Source organism: Schistocerca nitens, chromosome 1 (genome assembly GCF_023898315.1).
Source record: "Schistocerca nitens isolate TAMUIC-IGC-003100 chromosome 1, iqSchNite1.1, whole genome shotgun sequence".
NCBI lineage: Eukaryota > Metazoa > Arthropoda > Insecta > Orthoptera > Acrididae > Schistocerca > Schistocerca nitens.
Genome location: NC_064614.1, coordinates 356,884,404 through 356,899,972, shown reverse-complemented (window position 1 = coordinate 356,899,972; position 15,569 = coordinate 356,884,404). Strand labels below are relative to the sequence as shown.

Sequence of the window (15,569 nt, the reverse complement as noted above, 5' to 3'; positions counted from 1 at the left end):
GAAGGCGGATAGTCGTCTTCGGTTCATTGGTAGAATATTGGGAAGATGTGGTTAATCTGTAAAGGAGACCGCTTATAAAACACTAATACGACCTATTCTTGAGTACTGCTTGAGCGTTTGGGATCCCCATCAGGTCGGATTGAGGGAGGACATAGAAGTAATTCAGAGGCTGGCTGCTAGATTTGTTACTGGTAGGTGTGATCATCACGCAAGTGTTACGGAAATGCTTCAGGAACTCGGGTGGGAGTCTCTAGAGGAAAGGAGGCGTTCTTTTCATGAATCGCTACTGAGGAAATTTAGAGAACCAGCATTTGAGACTGACTGCAGTAGAATTTTAGTGCCGCCAACTTATATTTCGCGGAAAAACCACAAAGATAAGATAAGAGAGATTAGGGCTCGTACAGAGGCATATAGGCAGTCATTTTTCCCTCGTTCTGTTTGGGAGTGGAACAGGGAGAGAAGATGCTAGTTGTGGTACGAGGTACCCTCCGCCACGCACCGTATGGTGGATTGCGGAGTATGTATGTAGATGTAGATGTAGTTGTTGAACAAGTACTTCCCTTACTTCTGAAACCTTGGTCCACTCATTACACTGCAGAATCACAGATTTCTACAATGTTTACGGAACTGTTCTGCTCTCTTAAAATGGAGGGAACTAATTTTTTGTTCAGTAAGCCTGACATTCATTATGTTGTGTCTGACATTAATTGTCTGTAGTTTTTGTATCCATCTACAGATACTTAGCCTGGCATAAAAATAATTGCTGCACCTTGAATAAAACACAAATATACACTGAAGTGCCAAAGGAACTGGCATAGGCATGCGTATTCAAATACAGAGATATGTAAACAGGCAGAAGAAGGCACTGCGGTCAGCAATGCCTGTATAACGTATATGAGTCTGAACGTGGTGTTATAGTCGGTGCACCAGCGATGAGACACAGCATCACCGAGATAGCAATGAAGTGGGGATTTTCTAGTATGACCATTTCACGAGTGTACTGTGAATATCAGGAATCCAGTAAAACATCAAATCTCTAACATAGCTGCAGCAGGAAAAAGATGCTGCAAGAACGAGACCAATGAAAGCCCTAGAGAATCGTTCAACGAGACTGAAGTGCAGATTTCAATTCTGGGCCATCAACCAGTGTCATCGTGTGAATCATTCAAAGAAATATCATCGATATGGGAAGGCCCACTCCTGTATCCTTGATGACTGCACGACAAAGCTTTACACCTCACCTTGGCCCGTTAGCACTGACATTGGACTGTTGATGACTAGAAACATGCTCATAATTGCTACAGAGTGGCTCCAGGAACACTCTTCTGAGTTTAAACACTTCTGATGGCCACCGAACTCCCCAGACATGAACATTATTGAGCATACATGGGATGCCTTGCAACATGCTGTTCAGAAGAAATCTCCACCTCCTTGTACTCTTATGGATTTATGGACAGCCCTGCAGGATTCATGCTGTCAGTTCCCTCCGGGACTACTTCAGACATTAGTCAAGTACATCCCATGTCATGTTGCAGCACTTCTGCGTGCTCGCAGGGGCCCTACAAGATATTAGGCAGGTGTACCAGTTTCTTTGGCTCTTCAGTGTAAGTTAAAGAGTGCGTAAGTGGGCAATAATTGTGTGAGTTAACAATTAGTAAAAAAAAATGTAACTTTGTGCTCAGGAATAGTGGTTGGCATGAGGCGTATCAACCTCTCTTTTCCTCAATGCCCAAACAATGGCCAGTGTAATTTCCCCAATCACAACTCAAACTACTTTGAGGCAAAACACCACTATACTATACACTCATTTCATCACCTGCACTAAAGCATCATTAGCTAGCAGTATTTGTTATTTACTCACAGAAGAAATTTACAAACAGCTGTCAAGTGGTCACATCACACAGAATTGTCTTATATGTACTTGGCATGTGTGCCACAGCTGCTAAGTAGGTAAGTGTGAGAGTAAAATTCCATAGTTTTTGGCCTAATCCCTATCGATCTTAGGAAAATCTGTCTCATCTATTTTTATTTCTGCTGAATGACAAGAGTTTGAAAAATGTTAAGCTTTAGTGTGGATTAGATTTCAGAGCTAACTGTAAGTCTTTGTAAAAGACTGGATGACCGGTTTTCTACTGTACACCATCCTCAATATGACTTTACCTATCAAAGTACAGTGGTGTTCACTCAGATGGTAGCTTGATTAATGCTTTACAACATACTTATTTCCTATCTGAGGTTGCTAAGCCATAGTAGTATAGTGGTGTTTTGCCTCAAAGTAGTTTGAATTGTGATTGGGGAAATTATTTTGGCCATTGTTTGGGCATTGAGGAAAAGGAAAAAGAGAGGTAGTGGCAATTTTTTTCTAATTACCAGACTACCCTCCAATGTCCTGAGTTACACTCCATGCCCCTCAAGAGAGTGTCATGGAATAAGGGCAGCTGACACTTCTGATGACAAATTGTGGTGGTATTTATGTCACCAATTCCTCTTTATGCTATTTAAGAGGCCATGGGTTTCAGCTCCCTTGTCACTGTCAACAATACGAAAATGAAACTTCACTCTACAAGCATTGATCAGCCATGTACACCAAGCATTACACTTACAATGCAATACACACGACTCTAAAATATTATCAAGTAAAAAGCATTGCTCAGTTTTGCAGTTAAGAAAGTATACAGGGTGGTCATAGACAATCTGAAAAGCTTGTCAGGAATGCTGCATGGTAGGTTGTGCTGAGAAATAATTGTTAAGAAATAGTCTGATACATTGTGCTGTTTCTGAGTTAATTGGCATTGAAGTTAGCCAATCAGGCTATTGCAGCTGCAAATTCAAGTGGCCCACTAGATACAAGTAATGTCAGTTGTTGTCATAGCGTAGATGATAGCACCCAAGACTGCTCATCCTTTGCCTCAGGTTTGATCCTTACTACCATTCTATGTCCAATTTTTGTATTGGTCACTTGTTTGGTTTTAGAAAATCAGACAATTAAGACATCTGACAACACCATCTCTGGTGGACCCCCTGAAATTCTGAGAAAATGACCTGATTTGCTAACTTCATGTTAATTAACTCAGAAATGGAGAAACATATAGAATTTTTTTCTTAACGATTATTTCTCAGAACAACCTTACAAGGTTTTTGGACTGTTTATAACCACACTGTATGTGTCTATGCCACATGGAACAATAAAAAAAGCAAAAATTAATAAAAATTAAACTCCTGTCAAACACAGTTTAGCAAACACCAGTAGAGCATGAGGAGAGAAAAAATTATTCAAAACTGATTCAGAGGAAACACAGAAACTTATAGCAATAATAACAATATATCAGCACTAATAGTTATAAAGCTGTGATCTTATTAAAAGCTCATATAGATTTCAGAAGCTGTGTCCTTGCATACAGGTACAAAGTGGTGTGGAGCAGGGGACATTGCAGAGACATACCACGATCTGGGCAATGACAGTGAGGTGGACCGATGCTGCCGCAGCCATGACCTCTGCCCCGTGAAAGTGCGTGCCTTCCGCAAGCGCTACAATCTCACTAATCTTTCTGTCTACACAAAGTGAGTAATGTATGGTACATTCTTTCATTTATGTAACAACTGTTAAGTTTAATTTAGTAGGGCATTGCTGGAGCCAAACTCTCTCCTGAACCCGCATTCCTATTAGTGCTAGTTCCAATGCTTTGTGTGAGGTCCAGTATGAAGTTTTAAGAGAAACATGTAGTAAGTTGAAGCTTTGAGCTAGTGTGTGAGGCTTCCTACAGGTAAAGTTTCCTCGTACATAAAAAAGTCCAGAGAGGGACTTCCATTGGGCTATTAGTTATAAATTAAATGTAACTGGAATTTTATTGTACAAATTTTGAAACTATTTTTGTGGCCCTTCTATGCAGCATAGTTCAGGAGAAAAACATACATTAATGGGAGATGGTATCAATCATTATAAAGGGAAATGTTGTATAAAGATATGTCTTATTCTCTATAGTCTCCAGGTGTCTGAAACTGCCAGTTGCAGGTTTCAATGAGTTAACAGATTGTTACTTGTGTCTCATGAAGAACTGTCTTTGCAAAGTAGTGTTTAAAATTTCCACTGTCAATTACAATGGATTTTGAAGCTTGTGTAATGAGGCACATTTCTGCTAACTGGAACTGGTAATTACATTCTTCTTTAATGTGTAGATAAGAATTTAAAAGGCACTACCAGTCTACAAACAGTCCCACTGTTTAAGAACAGTCAGGTTACCATGCAACAGCACTACTGTGATCGATAAGGTTCCCAGTTTCAGTGAGGTACTGTGGCAAATGCTACAAATAATGTGCAGTGGCTCCATTCTGTTGCAAGCGTTTTTGAATCCTTGATGCCCTCTGATGTTACTTCTACTTCTGTTGATGATTCTCCATCCAAGATAACTTCCTGCATCACTTCTACAGGAATCCTCAATTGGGTCACAAGTTTTGTTTGATATCCCGTATGATTATACTTTCAATAAAATGCACACACATATCTATTGTGGAACAACATTACATATGTACCAAAAAAAAGAGAAACCTGCTCACATTAATTATTGCTTCTTGTCATGCAGATAACAGGAGAACTCAATTCTGTAATCTGTATAATCAGATAATTTGTAAGAGTAACTAATATATTTTTAATTTTCTTTTGAATTCACAGAAACTACCAATTTTATGCTTTTCCTGTTGAAGATGTGTGCATCATAACAGAAAAACTGTCTCAGCCATAGATACCTTTAGAAACCCAAACTCTGACTTCATCACTACACCATTTTGCTAATTTTACCAAAGGTAAAAAGTTGGAGAAGAGTGACTGGCAAAACAAGGTGTGAGGAGGATCATGAGCCAATGACTGCATAACCCAGTCAGTAAGAACATTGTGTTGTACAAGACAAGCTTCAGATTTTAAGTACCGCTCTGGCACAGAGTTTTAATCTGCCAAAAAGTTTCAATGCACTGCTGAAGTCACAATTTGAATTTCTAAAAGATTTCAATTTTGAAAGGGTCATTTACTTGTAAAGAGAGAGATTGCATAGTTCACTATGCAATAAATTACATTCTGCTAGGATATTCTATGATCTGTCAAAGATGTTTGATTATCCAAATGACAACATCCTTTTAAGTACAGCATGTAAGAATGTAATTGTGTCACAGGAAGTTCCGCAAAATGGTTTAAGTCAGATCTCTTTGGCAGAAAACAAAGGTTGTCGGAAGGAAAGAGTCCAATGTCCGATGTTAAGCTGTCGGTGTTCTTCCGACTGGGAACTAAAGGTACATGGTGTCCCACAAGGCTCCATCTTCAATTTTTTGCTTTTTCTTGTGTCTATCAGTGAATCAGTAAAAATATCTGATTTTAAGTTTGTTTTGTGTCCATTGTTATGAACATTATGATAAATGGCAAATTAAGTACAGAATTCAAAAGAGTTGATAATTATATATTCTTGGGTATTAACAAATGGTTTCTAAACAATCCATTGTCATTAAACTTTGAAAAAACTCGCTGTAGGCAATTTTGAACTTGCAAGAGATATTAACACAGCTTATAGATAAAATATGAGGACATAAAAATATAAATACATAGTTGACAGAGTGTATTTCTTGGAGCATTTTTTTCCTATTACAGAATTTGGCCAAATTTAGACTGCTTAGAACCTATGACTGTGGTACAATCTTTTTCTTCTTGTCTTCCCAGAACTTCTTCATGCCTTGGCTGATTGCTTACTCTGTTCATGTGACATCACCCTTATATGTTGTGGTTTTTGTTGTTGGATAGGAAATTTTACAGGATTAATCAGTAGCCTGCAATTTTCCCTGTCCTGCATGGTGCCTTCTGTGATGTTATCTCAAATTCCTTCTTGTCTCTTCCACCCATCCCATGGTGATTTTTAATTTGGAGATGAAATTAAAAATTTCCTTAAGCAATGGAAAGTCCATGTTGGAATATCAACAGTATAAGGAAAAGATAGATTTCTACTCACTGTAAAGATGATATGTTGAGTTACAGACAGGCAAAATGAAAAGACAGTTACACTTTAGCTTTCAGCCAAAGATTTCTTCAGAAAAGGAAACACACACACATTCATTCACACAAGCAAGCACACCTAAAGCACACATGACCACGATACCCGGCGGCTCGGACTGGAATGCAACTGTTACGTAGAAGAGAATCAGCTATCTGGATGGGGCAGAGAAGGGGAACGGATGCCAGGATATGGATGGGTGGGAGAGAGGAGCACTTTCTGGCAGAGCATGCAGGGACTAGACTGCTAACAGGAGCAGTGTTGAGAAGCTGTGAAGCAGGGAGGTGGGAAGGGGGGCAGGAGAAATAGGGAGTGAACAAGCGTAGGAGCAGGGAAGGGGTAAGACAGGTGGGTGCCTTGGCAGAGCGTGGCATACAAAGAGTGTGAGGGGATGATAATAGGGGGTAGGTGATAGAACAGGAGGTGGAAACTGTTGGGTGGTGCTGGCCATTCGTCCTGGTGGATTCCCTTGCCCAGTGTGTTTCACAACCAGGCACTATCCCCCAGACCTAGTCTGCAAACATATCTTCCACCCCCCCCCCCCCAATCCTCCCACCACCACCAAGAAACAGCTACAAAGGAGTGCCCCCCTTTGTCACCCAGTACCACCCCAGATTAGAAGAATTTAACCACACCCTTCATCACGGCTTTGATTACATACCATCACACCCTGAGATGTGGGACATCCTACCCAAGATCCTTTCCACCTCTCCTAAAGTAGTGTTCCATTGCCCATTCAACCTCAACAACATCCCAGTCCATCCCTCTGCCACTACCAATTCCAGTCCCTTGCCACACGGATCTTACCCCTGTGGAAGACCCAGGTGCAAGACCTGCCCATTCCACCCACTCAGTATTTCCTATTCCAGTCTTCTCACGGGCTTATCCTGCCCCATCAGAGGCCAGGCCAGCTGTGAAAGTAGCCATGTCAGCTCTGCTGCGATCACTGCACAGCTCTTTATATTGGTATGACTACCAACCAGTTGTCCGCCAGGATGAACAGCCACCACAAAACTGTGGCCAAGAACAAGGTAGACCACCCTGTGGCACAACATGCTGCTAAAAATAACAACTTCGATTTCAATGGCTGCTTCACTACCTGGGCCATCTGGATCTTCTCTTTCACCACCAGCTTTTCTAAGCTGAACAGATGGGTCCTATCTTTACAGCACATTCTCTGCTCCCAGAATTATTTTAGTTTCAACCTACAGTCACATACTGGCCCCACACCTTCTACCCAACAGTTTTAGCCCCTTCTGGCCTATCTCCTTCCTATTCTTGTCCTCTCACCCTCATTGTGTGCCACCCTCTGCCAACACACCAGCCAGTCTCTCCCCTTCCCCACTCCTCTTCTTTTTTGCTCCTCATTCCTCCGCGTCCCCACCTACCTACCACCACTCATATCCTGCTATCCCTTCCCTTTCTCTTTCTCTGAAGAAGGCTTTAGCTGAAAACTAATGTGTAACTGTCTTTTTGCCATGCCTGTCTGCAACTCAACATTTCACCTTTAAGGTGAGTGGATTGGTTGGTTGGTTGGTTGGTTTGTGGGATTAAAGGGACCAGACTGCTACGGTCATCGGTCCCAAGGTGAGTGGAAATCTATCTTTTCCTTATATTGTTAAAAATTTTCTTGTCATGCATTCTGTAAACATGACTGTAAAACTTTAATCTCCTGTTCCTTATTGCGTCTGTGATTGTTTATATGTTTCTATATATGTTCAGTCCTCCACTTCAGTCAGTATCTTTGTTCTTTGGTGATCCTCAAGTTTTTCTGAATTCGTTTCTTTCTTTACCAGTGCTTTTTGTTCACCTCTTTTCTTCAGTATTTGGAATTTAAATCCGTACAGTGCTTCCATTTTAATTACTGTGTGTAGTGTTTAATTTTTGCCTGGAACAATATTTATCTTTTATAATATTGGTTTTGGGAGAGCTTTATGCTAGTTCAATTTTCTTTGATCTTTCTTCACATGTGGTATTATTTGTATCATTTTACTGTATCCATTCTCCCAAATACTTACATTTATCAGCTCTTTTGATGTTTTGATGTTGTTTGTATTTATTTTTCTCTGTTGTGTTTATGTTCAGTGTATTCTGTTTCCTCATACAATGTTTGTAATGTGGTTTTAGCTGCAATTTTCTGATGTCTTTCTGTCATTATCTTTTCATCTGTTTTGTCCGTAGAAATTATTGCAATATCATCAGCAAAAGTGAAACATTTCACCTAGAATCTTCCTCTTCCTTGTCCTTTATGGACTCTTCAATGTTTTTCCCTTTTAGTTTCTTATCCCACTCTCTTATGACCATGAATAACACCAGACTGAAGAGAACTGGTGAGATCCCTTCCTTCTGCTGAACTCCTGTCTTAATTCCGAAGGCTTACGAAGCTTCTTGCAGGAAATTTAACTTTTGAAGTTGTCTGAAAGTATCTGTTCAACAAATTGTCTGGTTGTTTTGTCAATACCTGCTTCTTTTAGTGTTCAGAATACTGTCTGTTGGTCTTCTGTATTGCAGTATATTTGGAAATCAATAAATGTAATGCTTGTGTCAAGGTTCAGCACTTATCTGATCTGAGAATTGTCTTAAAGTTAAAAATTTGCTCTGAGCATGATCTATTTTTTCTGAATCTCATTTAGTACTCAAGAGTTGTGTGTTCTGCTTGGTCTTCTATCTCATTCAGTAGAGCTTTGCATATAATTTTGAAGGTGACTGGATTTAGAGATATGCCTTGGTAACTGTTAGTGTCTGTCCTGTCTCCCTTCTTATGTAGTGGATGAATTACAGCTTGTTTCTAATCATCTGGTATGCCTCCTTTCTCCCAGAAATCTTTAATAACTTGTAAATGGTTTCAGCTGTCCACTTTGCTCCAATTTTCACATCTCAATTAACATCCTGTCTTCACCTGGCACACTGTTGTTTTGCAGCTGGTCAGTTTATTGTTCAATTTGATATAGTGACCTTTGTGTTGGTTCCTCACAGTTTTGAAGATGGTTGAACTATTTTGGCAGTACCTCACAATTGTCTTAGTTTTTGGTAAAAGTCTGCCTGTTGAATCTTTGAAGAGAATGCTCACTGGCTTGTTCCCTGTTGTTTCTTCTTTGAAAACTTTGTGTAAATCCCTAGTGTAGATCTGTCTGACATTTATATTTATTTTGTCTCATCAATTTTTGTAATATTTCCATTTCTCTGTTCAAACAATTTGATGTCTGTTTTCTGGTCTCAGTGAGTGTGTTCCAGTCACTTTCCATTTTTCAGGAGTTCCATTTTTTCCAAACTGTTAGTCTATGCTCTGTCACTTCATTTCATTTCATTCCATCTATGTTTTGTTCTTCTTGATGGTTGTTCTAGTTCTTTCACTTTTTCTGTCATTGCTTCCCTAATCTCAAATTCTGCATCAATTCTATGAACTTTTTTAATTTTGCAGTTCGGTTTTTAGGTTCAAATTTGGCTTTGATTTCTGTTGAAAAGTATTCCAAATCTATGCCTAGTCCTCTTCTGACCCATACCTTCTTTATTTCTCTTTGGTTTTATGTCGTTATTGTCACATTATACAGTTGGTATGAACCTAAATGTGTAATAGGAGAAGTCCAGGTCTTCTTTCTCCTTGATAATTTTCTGAAAAAGGCTACATTAGTTTTAAGTTGAACTGTCTGCAGAAGTTGTTGAGCCTTCCTCAGCTCTTTTGGTGCATTTCTGTGCAGGAACTACTATTGCCTTGTACTTCTCTTTTTTGGTGATCCATGCATTGAAGTTTCCTGCAAGTAGTTTTATGTGGTGCCTTGGTATTTCTGATGCCTTATTTTCTAGTGTTTCCCAAAATTGTTAGACTTTTTCTGGATTTTTACTGTTGTCACTGTTGCTAGAAGCATGTGCATTTATGATGGTATAGCCATTGTTTAGCCCTCTGATTCAAATGCATTCTCATCTCCATTTCTGGTTTCCGGAAGTACAATAATTGAGACGGTTGTAAAAAAATCACTCACAGCTCACAGCACTGTTGTATGCTTTCAGCTGAAAAGCACTAACAGCTACAGGTGAAAACAGTAGTCATCAAAAGAGGTGTGCCAACACTGAGGCATCACCATAGAGACATTTACAAAATCGCGTTATATTATTGGTTGAGAAAGACTCATGGAGCTACCACACCCAACTCACACAAATTGTCAAGCATCAGCTTATGCTGACTCAACATAGAATGCATATGTTGCATCTTTCTAATACACTCATCAATTGTTTAAGTGTCTCAGTCTTTAGGAAAGTACTGAAGTTCAATGTGCCTAGCATATGTTTCTTCTTAGGCTTTATGCAAGATGTTCTTGGAAGCTCTGATTCTTCCTTACATGATGTTCTAGGCTTTCCAGAATCCAATGGCCTAGTTGCATCACTGTTTCTAGTGATGAAGGATCATTTACCTCTTTGAGTACTTTTCTGTTCAGTCTTTACCATCAGGTCTTGGTTGGAAGTAAGTTAGGGAGGGGTGTTACATCTGTGACCAAATCCCCAGATTGGCTTTAATAGGCTGCACAATATTGGAACACATGCTTTTCATAGCTGACGACTTTGGCAACAGATGCTACCAATTTTTTCAGTTGCTGTTAACATGTAGACAGATGTGGACTGCATAGCCACTTGCAAATCAGATATGATATGGATTTTTGTTCTGGTTGGTGTGTTGCCTGTTTCACTAGATCCACCATACTGAGGTCCATCCTCTCTTCCTTTGATATTGTTGAGGAGAAAATGACTCATCCAGCATCTTTGGCACTGAGATTAATATCTGCCTTGGAAACCATTGATCTTCTTCACATCATCTCCTATACTGCTGACTAATTGGCTTCCTCTCTCTTCTTATCAGATGACCAGCAGTTAGAAAGAGATTGTGCTGCATTGGTCATCTGGATAATCTATTAGGAACAGATAGTCCCTCATTGGTCATCTGGATAACTGAAATGGGTTTATGAACTGATAATAAATTTAGCTGTAGTGTATTACAGAACTAGTGAAACTCCTAAACAAGTCTTATATTGTTAGACATAGGAGAGATAAAAGTAAATAATCTGTCATTCTCTGATTACTATTGTTCCATAATGTCATAAAGTATAATATTTTGAGGTATCTCATCAATATGGGCTAAAATGGTTGGAATCTAAAAGCGTGTAATATGAATTATTTGTGGTGTGTATTCAAGAATGTCATATAGAGGCCTGTTCAAAGAATTGGGGAATACTTCTCAGTTTAATTATCCCAAAATGAAAAATTGTCATAAATAATATATCCCATTTTCAACTAACAGTGCACTTCACAGAATGAATTCTAGAAATAACAATGATTATCATAGCAGAAGCAAATAAAGTGTAACAGATGGACACAACTAACTAAAAAGAAAATATAAACATTACAAACAGAACTTGACAAACTCAGGTGCACTGATCATTCCTTTCGTTAATCCTCCATGGTGCATGACACTGGTCATAGACAACACTGCAAGTAATGGACTGAAGTCTGCTCTGCCCCACATACATAGAACACAGACTCTGAATTGAAATCCCATATCTGATGAGTAGTTCCTCTCCTTTTGACCACAAAGCAGAGCTGGTTGAGTGATCTCCAAGTTGTACATCCATTTGTGTGGCCAGGAGGGAGTCATCCTTCAGGTTTAATATATCTTTCAATATGCTGAGTTCTCATGTGGCATATTTGTAGGCTTGATTACTATAGTACTCCTAAGAGTTCGTCAGTTGTCTTGAGGAAACTCTCTCTTGATTTCATTCATGATTGCCCACTGGTAGCTAAACAGAATATGAGCTTCTGATGGTGTTGCTTTGGTCTTCTCATTTCTGTTTGTTACTTCTCATTCAATGTCAGGAAGTGCTATTCCAGAGAAACACTATAGCTTATAACATCGTGCCTTTTCAAAATCTGCTGAAGTGTAAAAGAATGTGTCATTGTTCATGACAACAGCTAATACTGCAAATAGTTTCAAGGGTGTAAATTCAGTGAAGTACAAATACTTATCTTCTTTTCTTTTTTGCTGCAAAAGCTGATTCTCGTAGATAATCTGAAATTCTATCAATTTGCAGACTTTAAGTGTAATTTGTATAATAATCAAGTTGACAGATGCACCATTTTAAATAGTGCTGCTTATTATCACATTGTTAGGACCAATGACAAACATGGATTCCACCTCAAAATCTGAGGGAGGACTGATCCACTGGCTACAAATATCTGACAGTATTTATAGTAAATGCTGCAATGGCTTAACTGTTGTAAACAGACTTTAAGTGCGTCACAATTAAAAGTTTTGCATTGGGCTGACAATTCAGATGGCAAAATATTTCTAATTTATAGTTTATGTCTCCAAATACAAAGGTCATAGTAATTCTTACATTTTATCAGCGAAATAAGGGATGTCCAATTTAACAAAAATTCAGTCACTTCATTCTTTACTTGTAGCCAAACAAGTTAACAAAAAATGAGTTTCTATCATGTACTGAGAGATGAAATTAAATACAGAATTTAATGACATATGCAAAACTTATGTTGGTTATCAGAAAATTAGATTTTTGTACATTTCCTAATAATACCCTTACCCTGATATGTACAGTTAAAACACATTAACTTGTTTCTATAGCTTTGAATGCATGAAAAGTTTAAGAATATTTAATAGAAATATATTTGGGTTAACATAACATCAAAACATAATGGTACTAATGTTTAATAATTTACTTTGCATCTCTCATTGTTTGTGGTTACACCTTTTAAAATTACAAAAGAGCCTGATAATCTGATTCATTCCTACCAATGTTAGAAGTACATTTCAATACATACAACATTATTACATAATTATTATTTCCACAATACTTCTGTAAGGTGGTTTTTACTCATGTTTGGCTGTTTTGTATTATTGTCTTTTGGTATTGTTTGCAACTTGTGTTACATGTATTTAAATGAATATTCTATATGTGACTTTGGATATGGTCAAAATCAGCAGTTATGCTTCAAAATTCTCCAGAGGAGTGAGCCATAGACAGCCTCTAATGATCCAACATGTCTCACTGATAACCATACCCACTTTTTGGTATGGAGGGATTGTACCATACCAGTCATGGGTATGTACCTGTAGAGAGACACAAAGCTAGTGCAGAAGCCTCACAATTTTTGATTGTTCTCACAAAGTTGTTCCTAGTATTTTGCTATTTCTGGCACCCACATTCAGTTTGTTTTTAAGACAGAGCTGTTTAGTAAAACATTGTGCAGTTCAGCATAACCCCTAGGTATTTCTATACTGTAGTATACTGCAGAGATCCTCTGTCCCCTTTTTATTATATCTGTGAGACACCATAGTATAAATATTTTGTGATTTGTTATTCTGTGTTCTCTCAATGCTTGCATACAGTACCAAATGCTGCACTACATGATGAATGCTAGAAAACTTGTCAGTATGACTCACAAGCTGTAGTTGCTAATTCTGTGATGAGTGTCAGCTGTACAATGCTAAATGTGATCCATTGTAGTATTAACAACTTTCTTTCGGCAAAATTTCATGAATTAGATATCTATCAGTAAATTCATCTGCTCTTCCAGAAAATCCATTTGTTTATTTCACATACATAACACAGGAAAAAAATAATTTTAATTTGCTGTCTGAAATAGTGTTAATGATTTACATACTTTTTTATTTCTGCATTGTCATCCAAGAAACTATATGCAACACTTTTCCTCCAGTGTAAAACAGAGAGACACAAATATTTCTTCTCTTAATGTGTTTGTGAACATTAAAAGTTAGGTACATGATTAATAATGTCTTAAATTTAGTCTGATGTTACCACCATTCATTATTTAATGACACACATATAAAAGACTTATAAAGAAAAAAAATATCTTAGCTGTACTTACACGTGATAAAATCTTTCTATTTATGAATTATGACACTAGAAATTATTAAAAACTAATTTATACAATTTATCAAGTACTAATTTGTATATTCCCACGATGCAAAGTAACATAATATAAAAAATTAATCACAATGTCTTTCTTGCACTTCAGTTTGCTTTCTTCCCAAATACAGATGTTTACTTTGATCAATAATTTCAGTTCCTATGTATCCTATATCCAGCTTTTAAACGCAGGCTAAATATGCTGTTTTTTTTCCTCTCCGCATTTGAAATAATATTCATCGGTTCTATATAGGTCACACTGTGATTGTGATGCAATGCTGTATGGGTGCCTGAAAGCAGCTAATTCAACCACAGCTGCACTGTTGGGACGAGTGTACTTCAACGTCCTGCGTGTACCTTGTATAGAAGAGCAAGCATGTTTAGTTGAGTCCTGCAAGCCAAGACGCCGATTCAGGTCTCCAAGACAGCAGTTCTGAAAAAAGAAAGTTAAGAGCTTGGACTACTAATCAGTGCATGGAAAAAAACATGCAAAATACTTTGTGTGAAAGGAAAGTGAGTAATGATTTGAAAAAAATTATCATCACTATGAAGAAGTTCAGCCATTGCAAGAGATTTTATGGTATAATATATATGTAGATACCACTAGACTATTGTTTAAAGTGACCTGAATAAGAAAGAAAATTGGAGATAAATGATTACCACATTCTTTCACTTATTCTAAGCTTTGGCGAGGTAATGTAAAAAAGTCTTTATTAGTGGTGGTTTTCAGACACACTTATTTCAGAAAGCTACAAAGTTTCATATATTTTATCAATGTTTTGCATTGCATTGTAACCAATAATATGAGATTTGTTTTATGAATAACAGAAATGTGCAGTGTTGTGTCCTGATCATTGCTATTGTCAAAAGTATACCTATGATCATTTGTCAGATGAAAATAGACAAGGCAGTTTCTTCATGCATGTTCTGAAATAGTAGTTCATCTACTGTGGCATTAATAGTTTGTGCAGTATTTTTGCATGTTTTTAATTGTTTATCAGTTGTTTCTAAAAACAGCTATATTCTTTTGATGATAACTATTTTTGTTGTTCTAGTAGTTGTGATATTGTTATATTATTGAAACTCTAGTCCTTGTATGTGACTAAATATGGAAGTGTAACTGGTCTCTGTAATAGAATAGCACACAAATATTGTACAAATATTTATTGTGTAGTATAATAAAATAAAAAATTACATTTATGAAAAGCTTTGTTATTTTATAAAACATAAGTTTTGTGTTATGTTCATTACAAATATGGTACACCTATTTTCACTAAGTACGAGGGCATACTGAAAAGTAATGCCTCTGAATGTTTTATGTGAAAACTCTTAAAGTTTTTAAGTAAAACAAAATTTATTAATATTCTACATCTGTATTCTTCACGTCTATATATTTATTTATCAACATAGTCACCCTGGCAACAAACACATTCCTCCCAACAAGAGACCAATTTGTTGATACCATCAGTGTAGAATGTTTTACAAAGTTGAGAAAGCCACACCCTCACCTTTGCTTGCAGCGCTTCATCACTATCAAAGTGAAGTGAATTGTGATTTATTTGCCTCATGACGTACATAATTCTTAGTGGGAACAAATGACATAGCA

At 37.6% G+C, this 15,569-nt stretch overlaps 1 protein-coding gene across 1 annotated transcript in view; it reads left to right on the top strand.

Annotated features, from left to right (window-relative positions):
* LOC126235737 (acidic phospholipase A2 PA4-like) overlaps positions 1-15,101 on the top strand; it is a 201,564-nt gene extending 186,463 nt beyond the window's left edge. The window contains exons 4-5 of the mRNA XM_049944521.1: positions 3,402-3,561; positions 14,217-15,101. Of these exons, the coding sequence (XP_049800478.1) occupies positions 3,402-3,561; positions 14,217-14,400 (344 nt within the window). The 3' untranslated portion in view covers positions 14,401-15,101. The remainder of the gene's footprint in view (positions 1-3,401; positions 3,562-14,216) is intronic.
* The last annotated feature ends 468 nt before the right edge of the window (positions 15,102-15,569 follow it).